Source organism: Loxodonta africana, chromosome 24 (assembly GCF_030014295.1).
Source record: "Loxodonta africana isolate mLoxAfr1 chromosome 24, mLoxAfr1.hap2, whole genome shotgun sequence".
Lineage (NCBI taxonomy): Eukaryota > Metazoa > Chordata > Mammalia > Proboscidea > Elephantidae > Loxodonta > Loxodonta africana.
This window is the reverse complement of record NC_087365.1, coordinates 27,085,568-27,110,338: the sequence shown is the minus strand read 5'-3', so window position 1 is coordinate 27,110,338 and position 24,771 is coordinate 27,085,568. Positions and strand designations below refer to the sequence as shown.

At 45.1% G+C, this 24,771-nt stretch overlaps 1 protein-coding gene across 11 annotated transcripts in view; it reads right to left on the bottom strand.

Annotated features, from left to right (window-relative positions):
• Window positions 1–1,106: 1,106 nt before the first annotated feature.
• UBOX5 (U-box domain containing 5) overlaps window positions 1,107–24,771 on the bottom strand; it is a 44,864-nt gene continuing 21,199 nt past the window's right edge. For 2 of the 11 annotated variants that reach the window (XM_023550071.2, XM_023550072.1), the window contains exons 2-4: window positions 19,262–19,356; window positions 16,922–18,134; window positions 8,812–10,903 (exon numbers count right to left, since the gene is read on the bottom strand). In XM_023550071.2, coding sequence (XP_023405839.1) covers window positions 10,527–10,903; window positions 16,922–18,134; window positions 19,262–19,315 — 1,644 coding nt within the window. In that variant the 5' untranslated portion in view covers window positions 19,316–19,356 and the 3' untranslated portion in view covers window positions 8,812–10,526. Of the gene's footprint in view, window positions 6,392–8,811; window positions 10,904–16,921; window positions 18,135–19,261; window positions 19,357–20,822; window positions 21,222–24,771 lie in introns of those variants that run through there. The other 9 variants (XM_023550074.2, XM_023550077.2, XM_023550076.2 and 6 more) reach the window with 9 other exon arrangements.

Genomic DNA, 24,771 nt, shown 5'->3' with positions numbered 1-24,771 from the left:
CTCCTGTATTGTGTGTTGTCTTTCCCTTCACCTAAAATAGTTGTTTACTATCTAATTAGTGAATACCCCTTCCCCCTCCCCCATAACCATCAAGGAATATTTTCTTGTGTGTTTAAACTTTTTCTTGAGTTCTTCTAATAGTGGTCTCATACAATATTTGTCCTTTTGCAACTCATTTAACTCAGCATAATGCCCTCCGGATTCCTCCATGTTATGTTTCACGGATTCATCATTGTTCTTAATTGTTGTGTAGTATTCCATTATGTGAATATACCACAATTTATCCATTCATCTGTTGATGGGCACCTTGGTTGCTTCCATCTTTTTGCTATTGTAAACATCCATCTTCTTCTGAGGCTTCCTGCATCATTCAGTATTTTGCCCATAGAATCCTTCACTATTGCAACTCCAGGCTTAAATCCTTTCTTCAGTTCTTTCAGCTTGAAAAAATGCTGAGCATGTTCTTCTCTTTTGGTTTTCTAACTTCAGGTCTTTGCACATGTGATTATAATACTTTGTCTTCTAAAGCTGCCCTTTGAATTCTTACGTTCAGCTCTTTTATTTCATCATTTCTTCCATTCACTCTAGCTACTCAATAGTTTTGTGCCTAGACGTGTGATATCATTGAATTTTTAAAAGCTGTGCTGAAACCTGGCAATGAGTTCATTATTCCATAGTTAGACTTCTTTGTGCCTGAGTCTGGACCACATGGCTGACTTGGACCCAAGTGGAGAGTGTCCTGCAGTTGTCATTGTGTGGTCTCCCACCAGCTCAGTGCTGGCAGTGCCCGTATACCCTGTATGGTGTAGTGAATTACTTAATATGGCCCTTTTAGCTACAGTCTGTAATTCCCACCAAATGATTGGGGGGGGGGGCTATGCAAATAAGATGCTTGTGGCCCAGCAAGGAGATTGGATAGCTTGCTAATAATGTAAATAAGGTACATGGCACTCTTGTGGGGGTGGGACCATGCAAATAATGTTATGGAACCATAACAAGGGGATTGGTCAGTTTTGCCATCCCACTAGGCTTAAAATGAGCCATCCCAGGGGTGGGAAGGAAGGATTTTTACCACCACCAAGAAAGAAGACCCAGGAGTGGACCGTGTCCTTTGGACCCTGGATCCCTGTGCTGAGAAGCTCCTGGAACCAGGAGACCAAGAGAGAAGGATCTGTAACAACGAAGATGGAGATAAACAGCAGCAGGGAAATAAATGGCAGCAGAGGCAGACCAGAGTGAGAAAGCTGAGCACCTGCAGGAGTAGGGTGCCTCCAGGTACTTGGTGGAGCTAGGTTTGCCGACCCATGGAGACAGAGCTGAGTGCCTTTGGGCCAAGGCTTACTGGCGGGGGGGGGGGGGTGCCCTCTGGGCACTTTTTGGCAGAGCTAAAAGAGCTTTGTAACACTTGCCAAACAGGGCAGAGGCTAGGCTGAGAGGCCTAGGGCCAGAGAGAGACTTGCCTGTGGGCATGGCTAAGAGGCTGTCCTGATGGAAGAACTGTATCCTGAGCATTCCTGAACCTGAATTGTAACCTGTTACTTCCCTAATAAGCCCTATAAATGTGAGTATTGTCTGTAGTTCTGTGTGGTCATTGCAACACGTTATCATACCCAGCAGAGAAGTAGAGGGTGCCAAGGGAGGGATGGCTGATGTCAGAATTGGTAAAAAGGTTGGAGAGAGGAGGTATGTCTGACCTCTGACTCATAGGAATCAGCCTTGGGCTGTTGATCTTGATTTCCCTTCCCCCTTGTGAAGTTAGAGGTGGTCAGCCACCTCTGCCACGCCATTTTGACACCCTGCCCAATGGAGGGATCTTCAGAGGCCCTGCAGTGACAGAATGTGCAGGTGATGCAACCCACAGAGCATCTCGGAAGTTTGGAGTTGGTGGCCTTGGAGTCAGTCAGATTAGCTAGTTGTGTAACTGTGCCTGTTTCCTCCTACCTCAAAAAGTTGTGAGCATTAAATGAAATAATGCATAGACAGCACTCAGCACAATGCCCAGGACACTGTGCTCATACATACTTTTTTTTTTTAACTTTTGAATGCAGACGTTTTTAACACGGATGGGTTTCAAGATCTCCATAATCTCTTTGACGATGCAGTATGCACGAGATTGCGGATGTGTAAATCATGTGTTCCTGGGCCTATATGCTGGGCATAGCTGGCCCCTCCATAGTGAGGTAATACTGGCTCCTTAGCCTCCGATGGCCCAGCCCTGCCTGCTCAGGCTACTTGCTGGTAGGGTTGGAATCGTTCTCTTTATATTTTTGCCAGGGGATCTTTGGAATAGAATCCTAGAAGTGGATGACAGGGACAAAGGGTAACTGCATATGTAACTGCTAGATATTGTCAAATTCCCTTCTGCATTCCCACCAGCAGTATAGGATAGGCCTGTTTGCCCACAGCCTCACTGGCAGATTGTGATCCAATGTTTAGATTTTTTGCCAACCTGCTAAGCAAGAAATAGTATTTCGGTGTGGTTTTTATTTGGATTCATTTCATTATGAGCAAGGTAGAGCATCTTTTTACATGTTTTAAGGCCATTTGAATCGTGAATATTTTTAGAAGCTGTATATTAGGGATATTAACCATTGTAATAAAGTTGCAAATACATTTCCTCAGTTTGTGACTTTTTACTTTTCGGATTTTTTTTTTTTAAAATGCAGTCAAGTTTATCAATCTTTTCTCTGTCTCAGAATTTTGAATCAGGTTTTCCTTACTCTGGATCATAAAGGACTTCCCCCATTTCCTTCTAGTTCTTAGCTGGTTTCATTTTTCCAGTGATCACAAGCACCCCTTGTTGAAAGGCCCATCTTTCCCCATTGATTGGTGATGCCACCTTCATAGAGCACGATATTTTCAAATGAAGCTGGGGCTATTTCTGGATTTTTATTTCTGTCCTATTGATCAGTTATCCATGGGTTAATTCTCGCCATCCAAACTGTTCTTTCTCAGGGTTTCCATGGTTATTCTGGCTTATTCTTCCAAATGATCTTTATATTTGGAGTGCCTAATGATAACGCCAATGTCCATGAGATAATGCTAAGTAAAACAGCAGGTAACAGAACCACACACTATATACATATACATTTTTTCTTTATAGAAAAACATTGGAAGAAAAAGCACCAAATTGGTGCTGGTAACCTCTCCGAAGAGTGTGCCTATGCATAGGTGGCATTACTCTGTTATTGGTGCAAACCTTCATGCAAAAACTTTGCCACCACAAGGCTGCCTCTTCGGTCTTCGTCTCCACCTCATCCCTGTGCTACTCTGTGAGATCTTGTCACACTTCTGGGCCATCAACAGTGGCCGATGGAGTAATTTCTGGCCCATCTTTGCAGGGAGGGAGTGCATTACAGCAGGGCCGGCCCTGTGCCCAGGGAGGCAGGAAGGTTCACACACATCTGATTCTCCCTCTGGAAGTCCCATAATTCTGCTATCCGTTACCAGCCCCCTTCTCCAAGTCAGGGTGTTTCCTAACATTTCCAGGAGACAAGGGGGTTGTAAGGGCCAGTCTCACTAAGTTCATATTTTGACCCAACACTGCCCAAAAGAACTTTCTGTGGTGATGGAAATGCTCCCTATCTGTTCTGGCCAATATGGTAGCCACCAGCCAATTGTGACTATTAAGACCTTGAAATGCAGCTGGTGTAGCCAAGGAACTAAATTAACTAGCTACATGTTGGACTCAAACAAACCAATGATCATGAAGATGGTACAGGACTGGGCAGTTTCATCCTGTTATACATATGGTCACCATGAGCTGGAGCCGACTAGACAGTAACAAGTCACAGGTGCCTAGGGGCTATCTACTCAACAGCAGAGCTTTGGCCAATTCCCAGCCCAGCCAGGGCTCCCACCCCAGCCATCCCTCTTCCAAACTAGTCCTGAGAGATGATACATGTGTGAGCTGCTACAACAGTGGCAAAGGCTCCCGCGGGCTGGGCTGCGATGAAGACAGCAGAGGGGGCTGCTCTGGGGCTGGTCTTGCTCACAGACCATACACATGTGCCCTGCAGGAGGGGTCCAGCCTGAAGCAGCCCCCTATTCCCACCCCAGTGGCCATCACAATGGCAGCCAGTCCAGCATCACAATACCACAGGTAGGAGGCTGAGCAGCAGCCTTGCAGCCAGGTGGGGCATTTTCTTCCACGGACACTTCTTTGTTTGCAGACCTACTTAATACAGCAAACCTAGGCGTCAGAGGCCCCTGCTTCCTGGGGAACGGAGAAGCACCCAGCAGGCCTTAGACTGAAGACCCACAGGAGGGGGCAAGGCAGGCGTGGAGGGGGTAGAGGGGCCGGCTCTGCCCCAGGGTCCAGACACTGCAAGGTCCACTGGCAGATGGAGTACCCTGTGAGCTCTGAGCAGCTGCTCCTCTTCTTCCTGGCAATTTGGTTCTTCTTCTTCCCTCAGGACGACATCCGGCTGGCCCCCCTTCTGCCTGCCCAGGGGCTAGAGGGGCAACTGAAGGGTGACTACCATGGCCTAGCCCTTGTAGGTGAGGGCAGAGGGGCCCAAGGCTGGCTGCACAAGAACAATGGCCCGCAGAGTTAGAGGCTGGAGCAGCAGCGGGAGGCGGAGGGCAGGGCAGGGTTCCCGCTCTGCTCCCCTCCCCTGGCAGTGGCGGTGCCTGCCCTGGCTTCCCTGCCCTTAGACTGGCTTTCCTGCCCTCAGAGAGGCCCAGTGCCACATGCCCTGAATGAGCTTCGTGCCTCACCCAAGCAAAGGATGTGAATAGCCTGTATAGGCAGGACACTCCAACCCCAGGTACTATAAATCTGGGGGTCTGGACTGAAGACCAAGAATCCAAATTTTTAACAAACTCCACCTTCCTGCAATTGTAAGGACTAGAATTCTATCTGCCCTGTAAGCAAAGCAGGGAAGCCAGAGAGAACACCAGCCTCCTCCTCTGTGTTTCCGGGGACGGCAGCGGGCCTGTGTGAGAGGAAGAGAGCAGTCGGCTGGCTCCTGGGGCTCCTGGGACCAGGAATGTGTAGCCCACAGCCTGTCCATGGTTGCCTGTGATTAATCACAGAGATAAGATATTATTAAAGCATCTCTGGGCTGCTCCTTCCCAAATGTGCTCAGAAAGGAACTGGGAATAGCATGGTGTTTTCTCACTGACATTCTTCAAGTGACTAGAGTCTATTCAATACAGTAAATACAGTTGTAGACATACATATTTTCCCTCTGGGCTCCATGCGGCTGAATTTTGAATGAAAAATCAGCAGCCTATGAACAAGTGTTTTCCTGAAATGGACCTCATGCAGAAAAGGCACCTTCCCAATGCAGTGATGGCACTGCCAGCTCTCCCACCAGAGCTCCAGAGAGAGGCCTGAGTGCAGGCTGGCCCTCCCTGGAGGAAGGCTTTTCAGCCTCACCCCAACACAGGCCCACCTTCAAACCCGTGATGCCGGGCCCTCACACATCAGCCAGGTCCGAAAATGAGCATTTCTGTCCTTTAAAGTCATTGACAGGAATTACAGCAGAGGGAGGGGCTCCCCTGGCTGTGTGCACTGCCCTGTGAGGAGCACTGTGTGGGGGCGGGTTGGGGACATGATAATGACGACACAGACAGGCACGCCACCAGGAAGACGCCCACAGCGGATGTCAACAATCCTTTATTAAGGCTCAGAGTGGTCTCCCAGTGCAGGGGGTGGGGAGGATGAGTCACTCACCCCACAGACCCCTGTGTGTGGTTCACTTCGGGATGACACTCTGAAGGCGGAGATGCTCCTATAGGTCCCGAGCCACAGTGCACTGTGCTCTGCTCACAACTGCCCCGCGGGAGGGGGTGTGCAGACAAGCCTGAAGGGGTGTGTGCAGACAACTTAGGGCCCTCAGCAGGGTGCTCCTGCCCAGGGTGGGTCTGGCTCCAGGAGGCCCTGAGGTCTGGCAGGGGGAGTGGCAGGGAGGCACAGGACGGCAGGGACAGCTCCCTCATCCCTCCTAGCACAACCTATGGCTTTGTAATCCTGTTGCCACTTAAGCAGGAGGGTCGTACCCTCTCCCTCAACCCTCGTGTGTTACACTATGCGAGGTGATGAAGGAAAAGACCCCTGGGAAAGAAAAGGCAGCACAGGGACCCGCTCGCACCCCACTCTGTGCCTGGGCCCTGGCCAGACCTCGGGAGCTGTGACTCCTCCCAGAGATGGGTCTTCTCCCGTTGAGGTTGATCGCTCAGAAGTGGACCCGCAGCACGTCCTGGCTGGCAGCCGGCCGCTGGCAGGCTGTGCATGTCATGGGCAAGGAGCGCTGCTTCTCACCCAGGCAGGGCCGGCACAGGAGGTGGCCGCAGGGAAGCTGGTACACCGGCTCCTTTTTGAAGTAGGGAGAGAACACTCTTTTGCAGGTAGCGCACTCGGGGCCCAGGTTGCTCCCAGGCTGCTCTGGTAAATCAGGGAGGAAAGTGGGCCAAGGTTAGGGAAAGCTGCTCCCTGGGTCAGACGTCTTTCCTAGAAGACAGCATGTGCTGGGAGTGAAGAGAGAAGCTGCCCACCACACACCCACCAAAGCTGCAGCAACTGCCTCAGCCTCCTCACAGCTGCCTCTGGCTGATCTGGGAGGAGAGGTAGCAGGGAGCCTGGAATCTGGAAGGCCTCATCTCTATCATCTTTGATCATATCTCTATGCTCCCCTGAATGCTCAACAAAAGTTGGCTCCTGGGGGCAGCTGGGCAGGACTGGGCCCTTCCTCCTGAACTCCCAGCAAGATACACTTTCCCCAGAGAGGCTACCAAGGCCCGAGCAAGGTACAGGTTCATCCTGGCAGTCACAAGCTGCAAAAAAGGTTAGAGACGACAACCCAACCCAGTGCTGTCAAGTTGATTCCGACTCATAGCAACCATATAGGGCAGAGTACAAGAGAAAGGAAAAGCAAAAGATGGCCCAGTGTTGCAGGGCTGGGGTAGCTGAAGAGGGGAGGAAGGCCACCAGACCTGCCTGCTGAGCCTGGCGCCGGCTTCTCTTCAGCCCCCCAGCCCCCTTCCTGTGCTGCACAGCCCCAGGGGCAGGCACAGGTGCTCTCTTTCCATGCTTCCTGCAGGGCATTCCTGAATGAGGGCCACGGTGGGCAGGTCCTGCCACACCTGTCCCTCCAGCTGCACTGGCTCTTTCTTGTGGCCCTGACATGAGAAACCTGCTCTTCTCCTTCAACCCATACCTCCCGAGAGGGCAGACAACAGCATATGCAGGTGTGTGCTCACCTGTCCTCCTTGCGGTTCACTTCTCCATTCCCATACCATCACCCCTGGGGACCCTAAAAGCACCCCAAACCAATTTGCTCACAAATGCTTCTTACACCCACCCCCTCTTCCCCATTCTTTTTCATTACAATAATCCAGGCCACCTTCTCATCTCCAGCCTAACTGGATGGCTTTCCTACAGTCTTATCCTTTTAATCCAGCTCAAAACTGCCCTCAGTGACTCCAAACACAACCAGACTTCCCCCATGCCTCTGCTTTCCACCTCTTAGGGACTCCTCAACACCTCTGGGACAACTAGGACTCCCTTGCTTGTCCTGTCCAGCCTCACCTCTCTTCACCTCAGTCCTGTCTACTAGAACCCAGAAATCTCCAACTGCTTCTTGCCTGCACATACCCTGCCATCGCTGGCCTCTTTGTGCTTGCCGTCCCCTTTGCCTAACCAGTTGCCATGGAGTCGACTCCAACTCATGGCGACCCCATGTGTGTCAGAATAGAACTCTGCTCCATACGATTTTCAATGACTGATTTTTAACAAGCAGATAGCCAGACCCTTCCTCTCAGGTGCCTCTAGGTGGACTTGAACCTTCGGCCTGCTAACCAGCAGCTGAGCATGTTAACCCTTTGCACCACCCAGGGACTACTCCCTTGGCCTAGAATGCCCTTATCCTTTGACACTTAGCTCAGACCACACCTCCTCCAGAAAGATGCCCCTGACTGTCCTGCTCCTGTGCTTTCAAAGCCCGGTCAACAACCTAATTACAAAGCAACCTAAAAGCACCAGGTGTCTCTCATGGGCACAAAGCCCAAGAATTTTGCAGTAAGTGGAAAGAGTACTTTCCCTTTTGTATAGGTAAACTTCTGCTACGCACCGGCCAGATGTTTGGGGGGGAAAAAAAAAAAAGATGAAGGAAAGGGACACTGACTTACATGTACTGAGTGTCTCTTGCATACCAGGTTCTGTGCTAGATGATTCTGAGGTCCGTCTGACCCATAGGTGTATCGTCAGATTTCATTCTCCATTTGAGTCTTAAAAGCCACACCTGCCACCCCACCAGTGAAATATGTAAGGGTCCTAATTCTCTCCAGCACTGCCCAGCAGCCCCATTAAAGGGTTTCAGAGGCCTAGAACCCCAGGGAACGTTTCAGTGACAAAGGACGAAAACAAAGATCATCAAGGAAGAAACTACTATGCTCTGGGCAGACTGGAAACCCAAACCCCCAAAACAGTCTCTTTCCAGGTCCAGGCTGCCACTTACCAGACATCTGACAATGGATTAAATGTGCCAAGAAGGAAAGACCAGAAGAGAATTTTTTCTTTAGTGGGGGGAGGGGAGAGAGAGAACTACTAAACTCTGTCTTTGGCTACTGACTCTGTGGAATCCTGAGCAATGAAGGGCATTTAGTGCAGAACGCTCTCCCAGGTGTGCCTCCCCAAATCCATAGTTAGAACTTAACTGGCCTCAAGTTTCCTTTGCCTTGGAAAAATGTGTCCACAGGTAACTTAACAGAATGAACCTGAATGATAAGGAGAATGTATATGAAATATCTTTAGTGGCACCGAATTATACATTGGGTCACTGTGAGCTGGAATCGATTTGATAGCAATGAGTTTTTTTTTTTTTTTATGCTAATGAATCTAGTGGTGAGGATTTTTATGTGCTGTGGTGGTTTTAAAACGTGTCTGCAGGGAAGTTCCAGTTCCCGGCAAGACAGAGTAATGAGCACATTCCATTCTGCCCCTCCCACTGAATGCAACTGCAACATCTGGGCAGAGAACTCCGTCCAAGGACTCTGAAAAGTAACAGGAAGCAGGCAGATTGGGAAAGGACACCAGAAGATGAAGGATTACCATCCAGCAGTGAGTCTCCTGTGCCCTCTCCCCCCAGATCACCTGGCCTTGGCTCAAAAGTAGCTCAACACCCAGAAGTATGTACTGCAAGGCCAGAAAGAGTTCCACAACAACACTTTCCTTCTGGTCTGAGGAATAAGAAAGTGAATTCCCCTAAGGGTTAGAGTCAGAATCAACTCAAAGGCAACGAGTTTGGTTTTTTGTTTTTTGTTTGGTTTTAAGGGTTACAGAGAGTAGCGGAAAAATCCTGTCTTTTGTTTTTTTCTCTCTCTCTGTCCTCCAGCCACTAGGCGCAGGTCACAGATGTGGTCACAGGAATTGCATGGTAAAGCAGGCAAACTAAAGCTCTGGCTCTCTGGCTGAAGGACAAAGGAGGTGTTGAGTAGACTGCAGAAACTAGGAGCTCAAGCGAGAGTTCCGAAGGACAAAGGAGGTGTTGAGTAGACTGCAGAAACTAGGAGCTCAAGCGAGAGTTCCCGTAAATGGCATATGAGCTCCTGGGCTCACCTCGGAGCCGTGCATGTGTGGGTGTGACGCTACCAGTTCAGCGTTAGAATGTTTAGTCTGAGAGGTCCATGAGATGCCCATGTGCGGAGCCAAGCAGCTGAGTTCCAAGGAGAGGCAGGAGCTACAGCAGAACATAGGGTATTCACTGGACAAGTGCGCTCTCACTCGGGGTGAGAAAGAGTACCGAGAAAACAAGGTCGGGGCCAGAGTCTCACAGGGGAGGAAGAGTCGGCAATGGAAACTGTAGAGGGACCATTGAGTATGAGGTAAAACCGAGCACAACAGCCCAGAGGCCAAGAGAGAAGGTGTTTCACAAAGGAGGGGCTGGTTGGTCACATCAAATGCTTCTGGGAGTGTAGGCAACCAGCAATCTTGGGCCATAGAAATTGCTGGTCACTTTGACAAGACAGGCCTTGGGAATGGTCAGACTAGAAACCCAATCAGAGCGGGCAGGAAAGAGACAAGGAGGTGGGAAATGGGAGACAAAAAGGGAGAAAGGTCTGGGATCTAGACAATGGGAAGGGACTGGCTTTGGGGAGGTGGGAGGAATCAAGTGTACACTTTATCACCAGCCCCACAAAGCTTCATCTTGTAAAAAACAAACAAAAAAAAATCCAACAATATCCCAGTCAGTACTTCTTGCTTTGAATCTAATAGATTCTATCATAAATGTGTTTCCAAGTTCATTTCAGGCAAAAACTGGTTCAGTAAGCTGCTTTAGGAATTGTCTTTACTAATACACTGATAAGAATGTCTAACAGAAAGGGATGAAGATGACATATTCAACCCAAACCTTCCTCCACATTTATATAAAGTCCCCGAGATGCCAGACGGGAGACAGATTAAATTAGAAAATAAACAAAAAAAGAGAAACCAATAAAAGGCCTCAGAACAGAAGAATTAACATTAAATCTCACCAAAAAACGACAGTAAAGACTGGCCAAGCCCTAAATTCACAGAATTACTAATAGTTGTCTAAAGACAGTCTTTCTCCTGCAAAGTTTAACTCCCACTGGCAAAGGAGAGAGGAGAGGCTTTCCTGCCTGGCCTGGGTGTTGGAGCTAAGGAGGAGGCTGGGCACACAGATCCACAGATCGCCCAGAGACAGCGCCCTACACACTGCGCAGAAAACAGACCACTGTTCAAAGGCTCCCAGGGTATGGATGGGACCCATGTTACCCAAGCTGGCACCTGGCCTCCAGAAAGAGTTGCTCCCTCTTGTGCCAAGGTGCTGGAGCTGTCCCCTGGTCAGCCGAGCCGTGAAAGAGGGCATGGAGCCAAGGGTCGACGTCAAGGCAATTTCCAAGCTTTGTGACAGCTTCTGCTCATGGGATATTGGACCTGTCGAGAGATGCACAGACCACAACATCCAGAGAGGTTCAGCAAAAGAGAACAAGCTACTCACCAATGGATTTGAAGACTACAAAAACAGTCCTTCCAACTTCAAATAGATATACAGTCAGCCCTCCATATCTGAGGGTTCTGCATCCACGGATTCAACTAACTGCAGATCGAAAATACTCAGGAAAAAAAAAAGTGATACGTAGGCCTACGCTGCTGTAGGCTCTCGCCATTTCACAGACCCGTAGTCTCTCCAGCACTCACTTAAGCACTGCTCGCCTCCATCTGACGTGTCCTGTGTAGTTAGGCCTATGATGGCTGCATTTGTACTGAACACGTACAGACTTTCTTGTCATTATTCCCTAAACAATACAGTATAACAACTATTTACATAGCATTTACATTGTATTAGGCATCAGGACTAATCTAGAGATGATTTAAAGTATACAGGAGGATGTGCGTAAGTTACTGCAGATACTGCACCATTTTATATATGGAACTTGAGCACCCGCAGATTTTGGTATCTGCGGGGTGTCCTGGAACCAATGCCCATGGATACTGAGGGACGACTGTAACTGTAAAGAAACTCCTTCTTAATGTCTGCTGGTGGATTGTGGTGACAGGACACTGGGCATTAAAACCCTGGGAACCTGGCAGTTCCTACCCACCCCACCCACACTCTTCATGGCCCCTGGGCTGTTTTAGCTTTCCTCTTCCTAGAAAAGTTCCTGGGCAGGCATGGGCCACCTTGTGGCTCAACTGCGAAACTGCACCTTGCTTTCTAAAAGTCTCTGCCAAAACCCAGGGTGGTCCAGTGGATTCCCACTCATAGTGACCCTGCAAGGCAGGGTTGAACTGCCCCATAGAGTTTCAAGGAGCACCTGGTGGATTCGAACTGCCGACCTTGTGGTTAGCAGCCGCAGTACTTAACCACAATACCACCAGGGTTTCCAAAGTCTCTGCAGGCCAAGGAAATGAGTGCCAGCAAGCAAATGTCCATCTTTACACTCCTACTCCCTGCCCTCTCACTCCCTCCCCACCAGCCTTGGTATTCTCTTTCCCCATCTCTTCCGTTCTGGGGCCCCATCACCCTGCAGAGCCACTTGCCTGTGTTCTCTAGTTGTTTGCACCCTCTTTCTCCTGTTAAGTCAAGCAAAGCAGTTATTACCAATATTGGGATAACCAAGACTTTACTCTGTCCACTCCCGACCTAGGGGACCTTCTGTGTGTGATCCACAGGAAAATAAGCTATGGGGTCAGGGTGAAGACAAAGGGGGAGGAGAAAGCTATCCAAGGAAGGAGGCAGGGACCTGCCTGGCAGCGGAGTTCACAAGTGGGGAGTATAAAGTTCTGTCTATGGTTTGCAGGACATAAGACGTTATTAGCTTGGAGCACTAGACCATCATTCAGCATGGTCCTGTGTTACCAATGAGTCTGTCAAAGCCAAAGCCACCGGAGAGCACCACAGACAGACAGACCAAGGGTCAAAGGACCTTTCCCTGCCTCTTGCCCTACTACACTGCCAATGATTACAGATGTTAACTAAAATTTCCTCTCAAAGTTGGAGAAGACAGATGTAACCATTAGGTGCACTATTTGCATAGGCCTTTTAGAGTACGAGAGGAAACTAAAAGAAACATGAAATCAAAACAGACTAATTTTCATAAAGAAAAAGTTGTCAAAGAGCTAACGTTCAAAAAGTACCAGGCACTGACTATCCCAGTGGGATCCTAGTAGTACTTAAACTGTGCCAAAAAAAAGGTATAGTAAAGGAAAATTTTCTAACACTTTTTATGAAGCAAGTACATCATTGATACCAAAACTTAATGAAACACACATACAAAACTACAGTCCAATCTCACTAATGAATTAAAAAACCCTAAAAACATCAGCAAACCCATTAAAGAATCACGACCAAATTGAGTTTATTCCAGGAATGCAAGAATTGTTCAATATTAGGAAACTTATTAACATACTTTAACACATTAAAAGAGCTAAGGATGAAACATCATAATATTATCTCTAGCAATACTGAAAAGGCACTAGACAAAACTCAACCTCCAATCTTGCATAAAAACAGTCAATTAAGAAATCAATGATATGGGAGATAGCCTTCGGGTATCCCTTCCCCTGGAGTGTGGGCTGGACTTAGTGATTTGCTTGTAACAAACAATATAGTATAAGTGATGGGATGTCATGTCCAAGATTAGGTTATTAAAGACTACGATGATTTCCATCTTGGTTGCACACTCTTTCTTTGGCTCTTCCTGCTTGCTTTGATGAAGCAAGCTACCATATTGCGAGCTGCCCATGGAGAGGCCCATGTGGCAGAGAACTGAGGGTAGCCTCCAGCCCACAAGGAACTGAACCGTGAGACAACCACATGAGTGAGACTGGAAGTGAACCCATCCAGGGTCAGGTCTTGAGATGACTGCATCAACACTTTGATTATGGCCTGTGAAAGACTCTGAAGTAGAGGACCTAGAAAAGTTATGCCCAGATTCCTGAATGCAGAAACTGTAAGATAATGAATGTTTGCTGCTTTAAGCCAGTAGGTTTTGGGGTAATTTGTTACGCACCAATAGATAACTAATACAAATGGATACTTCATTAGCTTCCTTAAAACAGATCTTAACCTAAAAGTCAAAACGAAAAAAAAAAAACCAAACCAAGTGCTGTCGAGTCGATTCCGACTCATAGCAACCCTACAGGACAGGGGAGAACTGCCCCACAAAGTTTCCAAGGAGCGCCTGGCGGATTCGAACTGTCAACCCTTTGGTTTGCAGCCGTAGCACTTAACCACTGCACCACCAGGGTTTCCCTAAAAGTCAAAGCTGGGCTTATATTCAGGCATTCACACTGAAGTAAGAACAAGATAAGAGTGCCAATGATCACCTGTATTATTTAACACTGTGCCAGAGGTACTAGCCAAAACATTTGTTTAGACAAGAGAAAGAAATGAGATTAAGAAACATTAGAAAAAATAATATAAAATTATCATTGTTTGTATTATATGATTGTATAGGATACAGCTAAAAAATGACTATAGACAATAAAATAATTCAGTAAGGTACAGGGATACAAAATTAATATACAAATATCAATAGCTTTCATACATTTAAACAAAACTCAGGAGGTATAAAGGAAGAAAATGCTCCACTGAGAACAGCATCAAAATTAAAAAAAAAAAAAAGATTAAACTTAATTAAAAAAAATGAAAATCTATATAAAGAAACCTTAAATCTATGGGAAGACACAAAAGAAGGTCTCAATGGAAAGACATACCATAGGAAAAGTCAACATCATAAAGATATCAATTCTAAGTTCATTTATAAATTTAATGCAATTGCTATTTTCTTAAAGTAGGCTTTTGGGGAGGGGAGGACTAAAGGTGATTCTGAAACTCATGTGGAAAAAAATAAGAATAATCAAGGAAACTTTGAAAATAATAAACAATGAGGGAGGAACTTTGCTAACTGCTATTAAAACATACTAGAAACCAACAACAATTAAAATATGTTACAGACACACAAATAAATAAGCAAACCAAACCTGTTGCCATTGAGTTGATTCCGACTCATAGTGACCCTATAAGACAGAGTAGAACTGCCCCATAGGGTTTCCAAGGAGCAGATGGTAGATTTGAACTGCCAATCTTTAGGTTAGCAGCTGAGTTCTAAACCATCGAGCCACCAGGGCTCCACAAATAAAGAGACCAATAAAACAATAGAAAGTCTAGAAATATTCAAATATATACAGGAATTTAGTATACAATATAAGTGGCATTTCAAATCAGTGGGAGAAAGATGGAACAGTCAATAAATGGGTACATGGGTAGCCATCTGAAAAAACATTAAGCTGGATCCATGCCTCATACCATTCTAAGTGGATCAAAGATTTAAACTTAAAAGAATAGTAATCAAATCACAAAAATACTAAAAGAACACATGGGAGAGCTCCTTGGATGGGGAAAGTCTTTCTAAATGACCCAAAAGCCAAAAGCTCTAAGGAAAAAAAGATGGATAAGCTAGACTACACTAAAAAAAAAATCTGAATGGCCAAAAACATAGTAAGTCCTACACCACACTGCGCCACCCCCGACAAAAAAAAAAACAAAAACCCTAGGAAAATATATTTCAGCCCATAACAAAGTCAAAGGGCTAATCTTTAAAGATCTCCTAGAAATTACCAAGAAAAAGGCCAATAACTAATGGAATATAAGCAAAGGAGATGGGCGGACAGTTCACAGAAAAGGAAACAGAAATGATTTTTAATTATATGAGAAGATGTTCAGTGTCATTAACAAAAAAAATAGAAACAAAAACAACATAAAATACTATTTTTTAATCTAACAAGTGATAGTTTAAAAACACATTCTGTTAGTAAGGCTGTGAGGAATCTCACAAACGTTGCTGGTAGGCTATCCCATTGTGCACATCCAGCAATATCTGTCACATTTACAGATGAATCTATCCCTTTGGCCCAGAAATTCCACTGCCATGATCTTGTCCCACAGATACACCTGCACATGTACAAAGCTATACATATACAAGGTTATTCACTGCAGGGATATTTGTAACAGCGAAATATTAAAAACAGCCTAACTGTGAATCAAAAGGAGGGTGGCATTAGGGACAGATGTTTTACTCTGTGTGTATGTGTAGTTTTCTAACTATATGAATATATTGTTTATTAAAAAAATCAGAGCTAAAGTTAGATACAGTTAAAATACCACAGTGATAAAGCAGTCTGAAGATTTCTTTATGAAAATTTTAAAGTTCATGCCCAATCTTAAGATTCTGAAAATCACTTATCTTTATTCTGTTTCAACTTTACAGCTTATTGATTTTGCTCTTTTCTCTATAAATTTTAAATCAGCTTTTGCCTCGAATCAGTAATTCTCACCTAGAGATAAATGTCATAAACGAGGCACAAGGATCTTCTCCTCAGCTTCCCTGAGCTAAAAAGACTTTTTTTAAATCTCTCTTCATTTCTCTCTTCTCCTCCTGCCTTTTACTGGAATTAAATGCATTATCTGTCAATCTGTTTAGAACACATGAAAACCACAACGGTCCTTCGTGCCGGGTCTCAGGGAATGAGCATGAACGTGGGGTTCAGCAAAACAAAGGTACCCAAATCTGAGACCAATGAAGGAGGGACCATGTGGAAGATGAGTGGGGGAGGAGGAAATGACTGGGGCAAAAAGTGAAACTTCAGCAAAGCAACCAAGGCTGACTGAACACATTCGGCTGCAGAGGTCCCCGGGTGAACAAGGGTGCTCTCCTCAGGAGATGGGCAGCCATCACTGGTCCCAGGAACCACTGGCAACCCCCAGGCAAGATGCAAGAAGCCAGGGTGCTTAAATCCCATGCTGAAAAATGCTGCAACTCATCCACACACTGACACCGCCTTCTTCAATGTGTCTTGCTCTTCATTAAGACTACCTCCTGAAAAGAGGGCCGATAATCTAGAACTTTTCTACTTTTCCACATGTCCATGGCATCCCATGGAGCTGTGGGGTGAGGTAGGGAATACCTCAATGCACTTAAATCAACGCACCTCTATAAAGATTAGAAACAACACTCTGGAGAAGCCCACTGATACATGAGTAACCATAAAGAGGATACCAGAAGGAAGACAAGGTCTGCTTTGAGTGACTGGTGTGTTACCTCCCAGCAGCTTTGAGCACAGACTTTTAGCCCAGGGTGAAGTGTTGACTTGGCCAGGGGATAGAAGGGGAGCCAGAGGAAGGCAGAAACCACTGGGGAACTATCACTGGATGGAGGAGCAGAACACACAGATTGAAGCCCTGGAACAGACGAGAAGAACACACACCAGCCCCTCCAAGGCCTCTGTCTCTGGCCTGAAGGCAAAGCTAGAGGCCCCACAATGAGAAATGAGAAAGAAGGAGCATGCGCAGCAGTCTGAGGAATTTATGCTGGCAAAAGCATAAAGCAAAGAAAACTGTGCCAAGTGTCACCCGGGAAGAGTTGGGATGACAATGGGCTAGGGACGTACCATTGAGATTACCTGTTGAGCAGTCCATGTGTGTCAGGCCAAGCTCACTGGCAGCTTTCATTTTCTTAGCGGTGTGCTCTGAGGTAGTGGGTGAGACCAGAGGGCTTGTGGTAGAAAAACAGGAAGCATTTATACCAAGGCTACTGTCTGGGGCCTGTTCAGGCTGCTCCATCTTCCTTTTCCGAGAAGGCGTAACAATGGAAGAAGGGGTCACTGCCGCTGCAGTCTGTGCTCTCCCAAGCAGGCGGCAGCCAGGGATGGAGTGCTGGAGCAGGAAATGGTCAATTCGCGCCTTCAGGGAGGGGTGAGGCAGAGGTTGGGAGTGTGGAGTAAAGGCTACCCCCGTGAAAGGGTCGCTGGGCACCCGGCCCCACGCAGCTTCACTGCGGTTACACTTCTCCAGTGTGCTCTGATCGATGACCTTGCCTGAGGGTAGCAGCATGGGGCAAGGCATGATCTCCAGGGTGATGGGATCCAAGAACTCCTCAGGTACATCCCGAATTATCTCAGCCAGCTCCTGCAGGCTGGAGGGGGCCTGGTGGCACTCGGACTGGCCCCCAGGGTCACAGTCACTCTCCATGGGCAAGGCCGGGGCCTGCAGAGCCAAGCCCTGAGGGATGCTCTCTGAAGCAACCAGCAGGACACTGTCTATCACCTCCTGGGAGCAGGTTTTGGCTGGCTGACCCCACACTTCCAACCGCTTCATGCAAGGGACACCGCTGCCTGTCATGTGGGTGATACAGATCTTGAGATGGGCCACATGGCTAAGGGAAAGAGCCCCTTTGTTCCAGAGCTCCTGGGCGACAATGGCAGGAGAGGGGAGTGTGGCTTCCATTGGGCCAAAAGGTGGCCTGGCCTTGAAGCCCCGATGGCTAAACACCACTTGGCTCTGGTTTTTCAACAAGACTTTGCCTACCAAGGTGAATGCCTCTTTGTCTGGGATGGATGGCTCAGCTGGGCCTGGGGTCTGGCACTCTGGGGTACTCCAAGATGCTCTGCTGGGCAAGGCAGATGTGTACATTTCCAGGCCAGTGACATTGTGGCCGCCCCCAGCTGTGAGGTCTATGTTAATCCTACAGATTTCCACATTAAAGGGAAAAGAAACTGTCACAAAGACTGGTGGTTTAATGAAATACTCTGTCCTAAAACCACGACTTCTTTTTGTGAGGTCTTCAGAGATGAGATTTTCTACTTCGTAACCATCAGCTGATATCTAGATTTAATGACAAATATAAGACACATTGATTCCATGAGGTCCAAATGAAGATAACTCGTTTTTCGAGAACTTGCCATTTCTAAGAAAACTCTTTAAAGATAGTTTGAAGTACACTATTTAAAATTTTCTTCTATTAAACTAATTCTACTTTTTTTTTTTTTTTTTGCAGGTGCTCAAGATTAGGTCAAAGACTAAGGTGTGTCCTCGAGTTCCGTCCATCTTAAAAACATATAAGCTATAAAATCCTACCCAATTAAATAAAAAATTCCTTCAATTTAACATTAATTCAACAGTTAATTTAACATCCTTCCTCCAAAATACCATCTTTGCGATGAGAAAATAAAAATACTAATGGTTTGTTACTTCAAAGGATAAAAACACACAGATTTAGGGAAAAACAAAGATATTCATTATATTTTTCAGTTTTGTGTTTGGACCCTACCAATTATAGCTTTCCTAAGGGAAGCAGAGCAAACAAGCTTCTTGCAAGTCTACGAATGATGAAACTCGATAAAATGTGTGCACAGTGACAAGGACCACAAAGACTACAGAAAATTTAAAACAGTGGATGTGCTGGGGGTGGGATGGTGAGTGCTTCCTTCCCTTCTATAATCAGTGGAAACGTGACAGTATCTTTGTCCAAAGGAGTCAGCCTGACTATCTGAGTGCCTGAAACAGTATGTCATGTACAAAAACTCCAAATTAGGGAGAAATTCAATTCTTCCTTTGGTGTTTCCCTATTCACCGCTCTCCTTTGCACAAAAGGAAAGGTAGCTGAATTCAAATGATAAAGAACAAGGAACACAAATAACAAATACAAGCCGTTATTTCTAGCATTAGAAATTAAAAAAACAACTGAGGGGAGAGAGAATATTTCTACCCTTGTTATGGCTTTGGGTGGAATTACACTTTCTCATCAAAAAGGGAAGAGTACAATGAAGAAGACCCTCCACAAAATGCGTCACAGCTCACCTTGTAAGTGCTGTACGCTTCTAGAGATAGAGTCTAACCCATGCTTACTTAAATACACATTAAGCCTGCGTTAAATCCACACACACAAGGTAGGGAATGGGAAAAATATGAAAAATATTGTTTATTTACTGTATGTGTGTATTTTAGTTTACCTTGTTGCAGTGAATTCTTGGTCTGAACTGTGGAAGGCAAAGATTTATTACCATCTTTGTGGCTGAAAGAATAGCTTCCAAGCATCAGAAACACCCTTAAATAAAAAATAAAACTTGGTATTAGTCAGACAAATTCAATTCCAAACTTCCAGGAACTGATTGCTAAGAGAAGAAAATTAAACAGGATAACAACAAAAACCTTACCACACACACATACTCACTCTCATGATCTATGTTCACTCTCTGTATCCTACATGGGATTTTGGGTAAAATGAGTCACTTTAAAATTATGAAGACAAATATTTTATCGTCCCACTTACGTAAGTATCTAAAATAGGCAAATGCACACAGGTAGAAGATTAGTGGTTACCAGGTGCTGGGAGTGGGGGAACTATGGAGTTACGTATTACTTAATGGGTATAGAGTTTCTATCTAGGTGATGAAAAGTTTTGGAATACTGTGTGATTTTTACAATACAGCATACAACATTGTGAATATAAGGTCACTGATAAATATTTTACCACATTAATTTTTTTTTTTAATTTATGAAGGAGATTTCTACTGCAGACTGAGGAGGTTGGCATGGACTACAGCAGTCTCCCAGTTTCTGGCTGTCACTCTGCAGTGGGCTCCCACAGGAAAGGGAAGGTCAACACTGGCTCGGCCCAGAAAAAGAACAGGAATGCTTAGCCAGAGGGTTCAGAATGGAAAAGGTCACAGAAAATAATCACAGCAGTGCTGGGCATCTCTGTCATTTAACACTTCTCAATGCAATTATTTTTCTTCATTAAAAACAAAAAAAGAAACAACAATCAGAAGAATCAGAAACATTATTGAGAAATAGAAAATCTTATGTTGGAAGGAGCTTAAGAGGACATTTAATGCAGAAGTTTAATGACCAATGTCCAACAGCCTTTGTACTCCTCCACAGACAAACGGGAGCCACTAGAAACATCCCTTTCAAGGAGCTGAACTCCCTGGATGAGGCCAGCCAGCCAATTACTTGTGTGCCAGACTGCCCTATGCTTTTCCATCTGGCAGACATAACTCTTGCTAGGGACAGGACCACTCTCTGGGGTCTTCTTGTTGTCATCATCGGTATGTGCCACTAACAGAGGCCAGGCATGTTGGTCATCCTGCAACATTTGTGTGGGCAGTTCTGCACAGTAAAGATCTGTCTCATGTGACTTTTAAAGGTTTATTATTATCTCAGTCTAGCCCCTCAGTTTTACATATAAACACAAAGTATTTTTTAACGTGGTTATAATACATACTAAATTTTCTAGGCAAATCTGCTGCAAAAGATCTCTTTAAAGTATTTAAAAGCAAAGATGTCACTTTAAGGACTAAAGTGCATCTGACCCAAGCCACGGTATTTTCAATCACCTTATATGTATGCGAAAGCTGGACAATGAGAAGACCAAAGAATTGACACCTTTGAATTATGGTGTTGGCGAAGAATACTGAATGGACTTCCAGAAGAATGAACAAATCTATCTTGGAAGAAGTACAGCCAGAATGCTCCTTAGAAGTGAGGATGAGGAGGTCTCACCTCACATACCTTGGACATGTTGGCAGGAGGGACCAGTCCGTGGAGAAGGACATCACGCTTGGTAAAGTAGAGGGTCAGAGAAAAAGAGGAAGGCTCTCATCGCGATGGACTGACACAGTGGCTGCAACAATGGGCTCAAACATAACAATGACTGTGAGGATGGCACAGGACCAGGTAGTGTTTCGTTCTGCTGTACACAGTGTCACTACTCAACAGCACCTAATTGCAAATTTTCTAGGAAGGGAACTTCCATGTAAGTCGTGGGAATACTGTACTTTTTTTTCAGACTTTACCAAGAGGGGTTCACCATCTCTGAAAACTACAAGCTACACACGTGTTTGTCTGCATTCTAGGTGACTCTGTATGCTGGTAAAACCTTTGGATTATTTCTTCACATCTTTATTTATTTATTTTTTTTTAAGTATGGTCATACCCGAACATTTACATGTGAAAGTAAATCTTATTTTATGATCACACCTTTAAAGTTCTCTATATTACTGCTGGAAACCCTGGTGGTGTAGTGGTTAAGTGCTACGGCTGCTAAACAAAGGGTCGGCAGTTCGAATCCGCCAGGCGCTCCCTGGAAACTCTATAGGCAGTTCTACTCTGTCCTGTAGGGTCGCTATGAGTTAGAATCGACTCAACGGCACTGGGTTTGGTTTTTGTTTTTTTTTTTTATATTACTGTTAGAGCATTCTGTGATTATGTATGTGTGCGTTTATATGTATATACATATATACATGTATATGTGTATATATATGCACACACACACACACACTTGTTGGGGCTTTTAAAAATATGTATTAAAAAAACCAAACCCGTTGCCATTGCGTTGATTCCGACTCATAGCGACCCTGTGAGACAGAGAACTACCCTATAAGATTTCCAAGGAGTGGCTGGTGGATTTGAACTGCTGACCTTTTGGATAGCAGTCGAGTTCTTAACCACTTTGCCACCAGGGCTCCTAATAATATGTATAGGTAGGCTGTATTATCCTTGACTTTGTTTTTCTTCCTCAAGAGTGAGTCAGCTATTCATGGTCCTTTGTTCTTCCATATAAACTTTAAAGAATTTGCTTGCCATGTTCCATGAGAAATCCTGTTGGGATTTTTACTGGATTATATTGAATCTACACAGCAACTGGGGAGGCAGTATGACACATTTATGATATTCATGGGCACATTATTTCTGTTCATTTATTAATTTGTAAAAAATAAACATTAGGTTTATTTGTATTGTTATAAATCAGAATCCTTCTTGATAAACTGCAATTATGGGGACCTCAAACAAATATTTGAAATAATAATAGTAATAACATAATAAATGACAGCTAACATTTACTGAGCGCCATGTGTCAGCCATTATCCTAACGCATAACGTGCACCATCTATCTCATTTAATCCTCACAAAACCCTAAGGCAGGTAAGTTATCATTTTTTCAAATTTTTTTAATTGTACTTTAGATGGTTTACAGAGCAAACTAGCTTCTCACTAAACAATTATTATACCTATTGTTTTGTGACATTGGTTGCCAACCCCAGGACATAGCAACACTTTCCCCTTCTCGGCTTTGAGTTCCCCATTACCAGTCTTCCTGTCTCCTCCTGCCTTCTTGTCCTTGTCCCTGGGCTGGTGTGCCCATTTAGTCTCATTTTGTTTTATGGGCCTATGTAATTTTTGGCTGAAGGGTGAACCTCAGGAGTGACTTCATCACTGAGCTAAAAGGGTGTCTGAGGGCCATATGCTCAGGGTTTCTCCAGCCTGTCAGACCAGTAAGATTGGTCTTTTTTTCGTGTGTGTGAGTTAGAAATTTTATTCTACATTTTTCTTCACCCTCTATTGTGACCCCTCTCGGAACGGTCAGTGGTGGGAGCCAGGCGCCATCCAGTTGTGCTAGATTCAGTCTAGCGGAGGCTGTGGTACTTGTCCATTAGTCCTTTGGAGTAATTTTTCCTTTGGGTTTTTGCTTTTCCTCCTTCTGTCTTGCTCCAGACAGGATGAGACCTGTAGAGTATCTCAGATGGCCACTCACAAGCTTTAAGATCTCAGATGCTACTCACTAAAGTAGAATGTAAAACATTTTCTTTATAAACTACATGATGCCAATTGAGCTAGATGCTCCCCAAGACCATGGTCCCTACAGCCCTCAGCCCAGTAACTTAGTCCCTCAGTGAGTTTCAATGTGTCCACGGAGCTTCTATAACCTTGCCTTGGATAGGTTGTGCTGGCTTCTCCAGTATTGTGTACTGTCTTACCCTTCACTAAAGTTACCAGTTATCTATTGTCTATTTAGTGTTTTTCTCTCCCTACCCCACTAATAAATTATTCTGGAGGTAAAAAAAACTGAGGCTTAAAGAGAGGTTAAGCTAGGACTTAAGATTCCAAGCCTTACTTAGCCATTCTGCTTACTGCTACTTGAATACCATTTGCCTTGAAAAATTTGCCAGGAAGTTATACTGCTTAGTGTTAGATGTTCTATGGTTACCTTACTACTTTTTTTTTTTTTTTCTGTTACTCAGGGTGAGGTTTGGTACCTTTCATTTAAAAAACAATTTTTCCAGACGTAATGTGTCCATGCCCTATGGTGTAAAAACGGGGGAACCCTGACTGACTGCCCTCTCCTTCTAACACATGCTGCACTGGGCCTCAAACTGTTTTTTGAGGAGAATCCGGCTCCTGCCCATAGCTCTTTCCTCTTCCCGTTAATGTGCGCAGGTAAGCTAGCCAGGGGGTAAGCTAGCCTTCTAGTCAAGCATCTTACTTCATGAGGCTTCTGAACCTTCCTCAATGGTTGTCAGCTCCACCAGGCAACCATTAAAGCATACGGACCTGTACGTGACCAGACATAGAACACCTGCCCTCCGCTGCACTAACCAAAATCTAATTTGCGAGAATATTTACAGGGGCTGCTCAGACCATCCATATTAGATGCTCTTTAGTGCCAGCCTAACTAAGTGGCACCTCTTGACTCCTGGCTGCATCCGTGCAGCTGCTGCAGGTCACACTCCACTCCACCATCTGACAGACATCTTAGCAGTTTGGATCTTCAGCGACAGCAAAAACAAGCTTAACACACTGTTAAAAGTTCAGTGGCCAATCTGTGAAGATTCACAGGACGCCAGTGTGCTATGACACGTAAGCTGAGGACTACAATATTAGTTTCTAGAACACATTACTCCATGGAGCTGATCCTCAGACCTGTGTACAGACTATCCTCCTGTCCATCCCAGTCACAACCATCCCCACACTCCTCGCTCCACTGCCAACACTCTTCCCCAGACTGTTCAATGGCTCTCCGTGGTCTACTAGCAAGAAACTTCATGTTATTATGCTATTAAAATAATTATTCTCTACTCTACACAGTATCCTCTCTTTGAGACCTATGAAAAATTTTTCTCTTTGGTCTCAGTACCAGGAAGTCATTTCTCCAAAGCAACTTAATATTTTATGGTGTGAATAAAATTTTTACACAAATAACACATGCCTTCTATGTTTGTTTACCAACTGTACCCCTCCCCCCCAGGCATTTTCATAAGGGCACTATGCTAATTTTTTTTACAGCAACATGTAAAAAAGAAATTGGCATAGCAGCACTTATGAAAATACCTCATAAGGGAGGGTGGGGTTTGCAAACAAATGTAGAAGGCACATGCTATCTGTGTAAAACTACAGTAATTGATCATGATTCCGTCTTTACTTTGGCGGCTAGAAAAGTCAGAATAAAGCCCATGGCCCATCCTTAAAATTTCTCTTTGCCTGAATTCTTCACTTATTTTTATGTTATAGTGTATACTGTGAAAGCTACCATAAAATCATTTTGGAACAGGGTGGGGTATAAATAAATAATAAATCATTCTGCCTTTCTTGGGCATTTAGGTGGTTAAAACCAGTTGCCGTCAAGTCAATTAAAACTCGTGGCAACCCCATGTGTGTCAGAGTAGAGTTGTGCTCCAGGGGG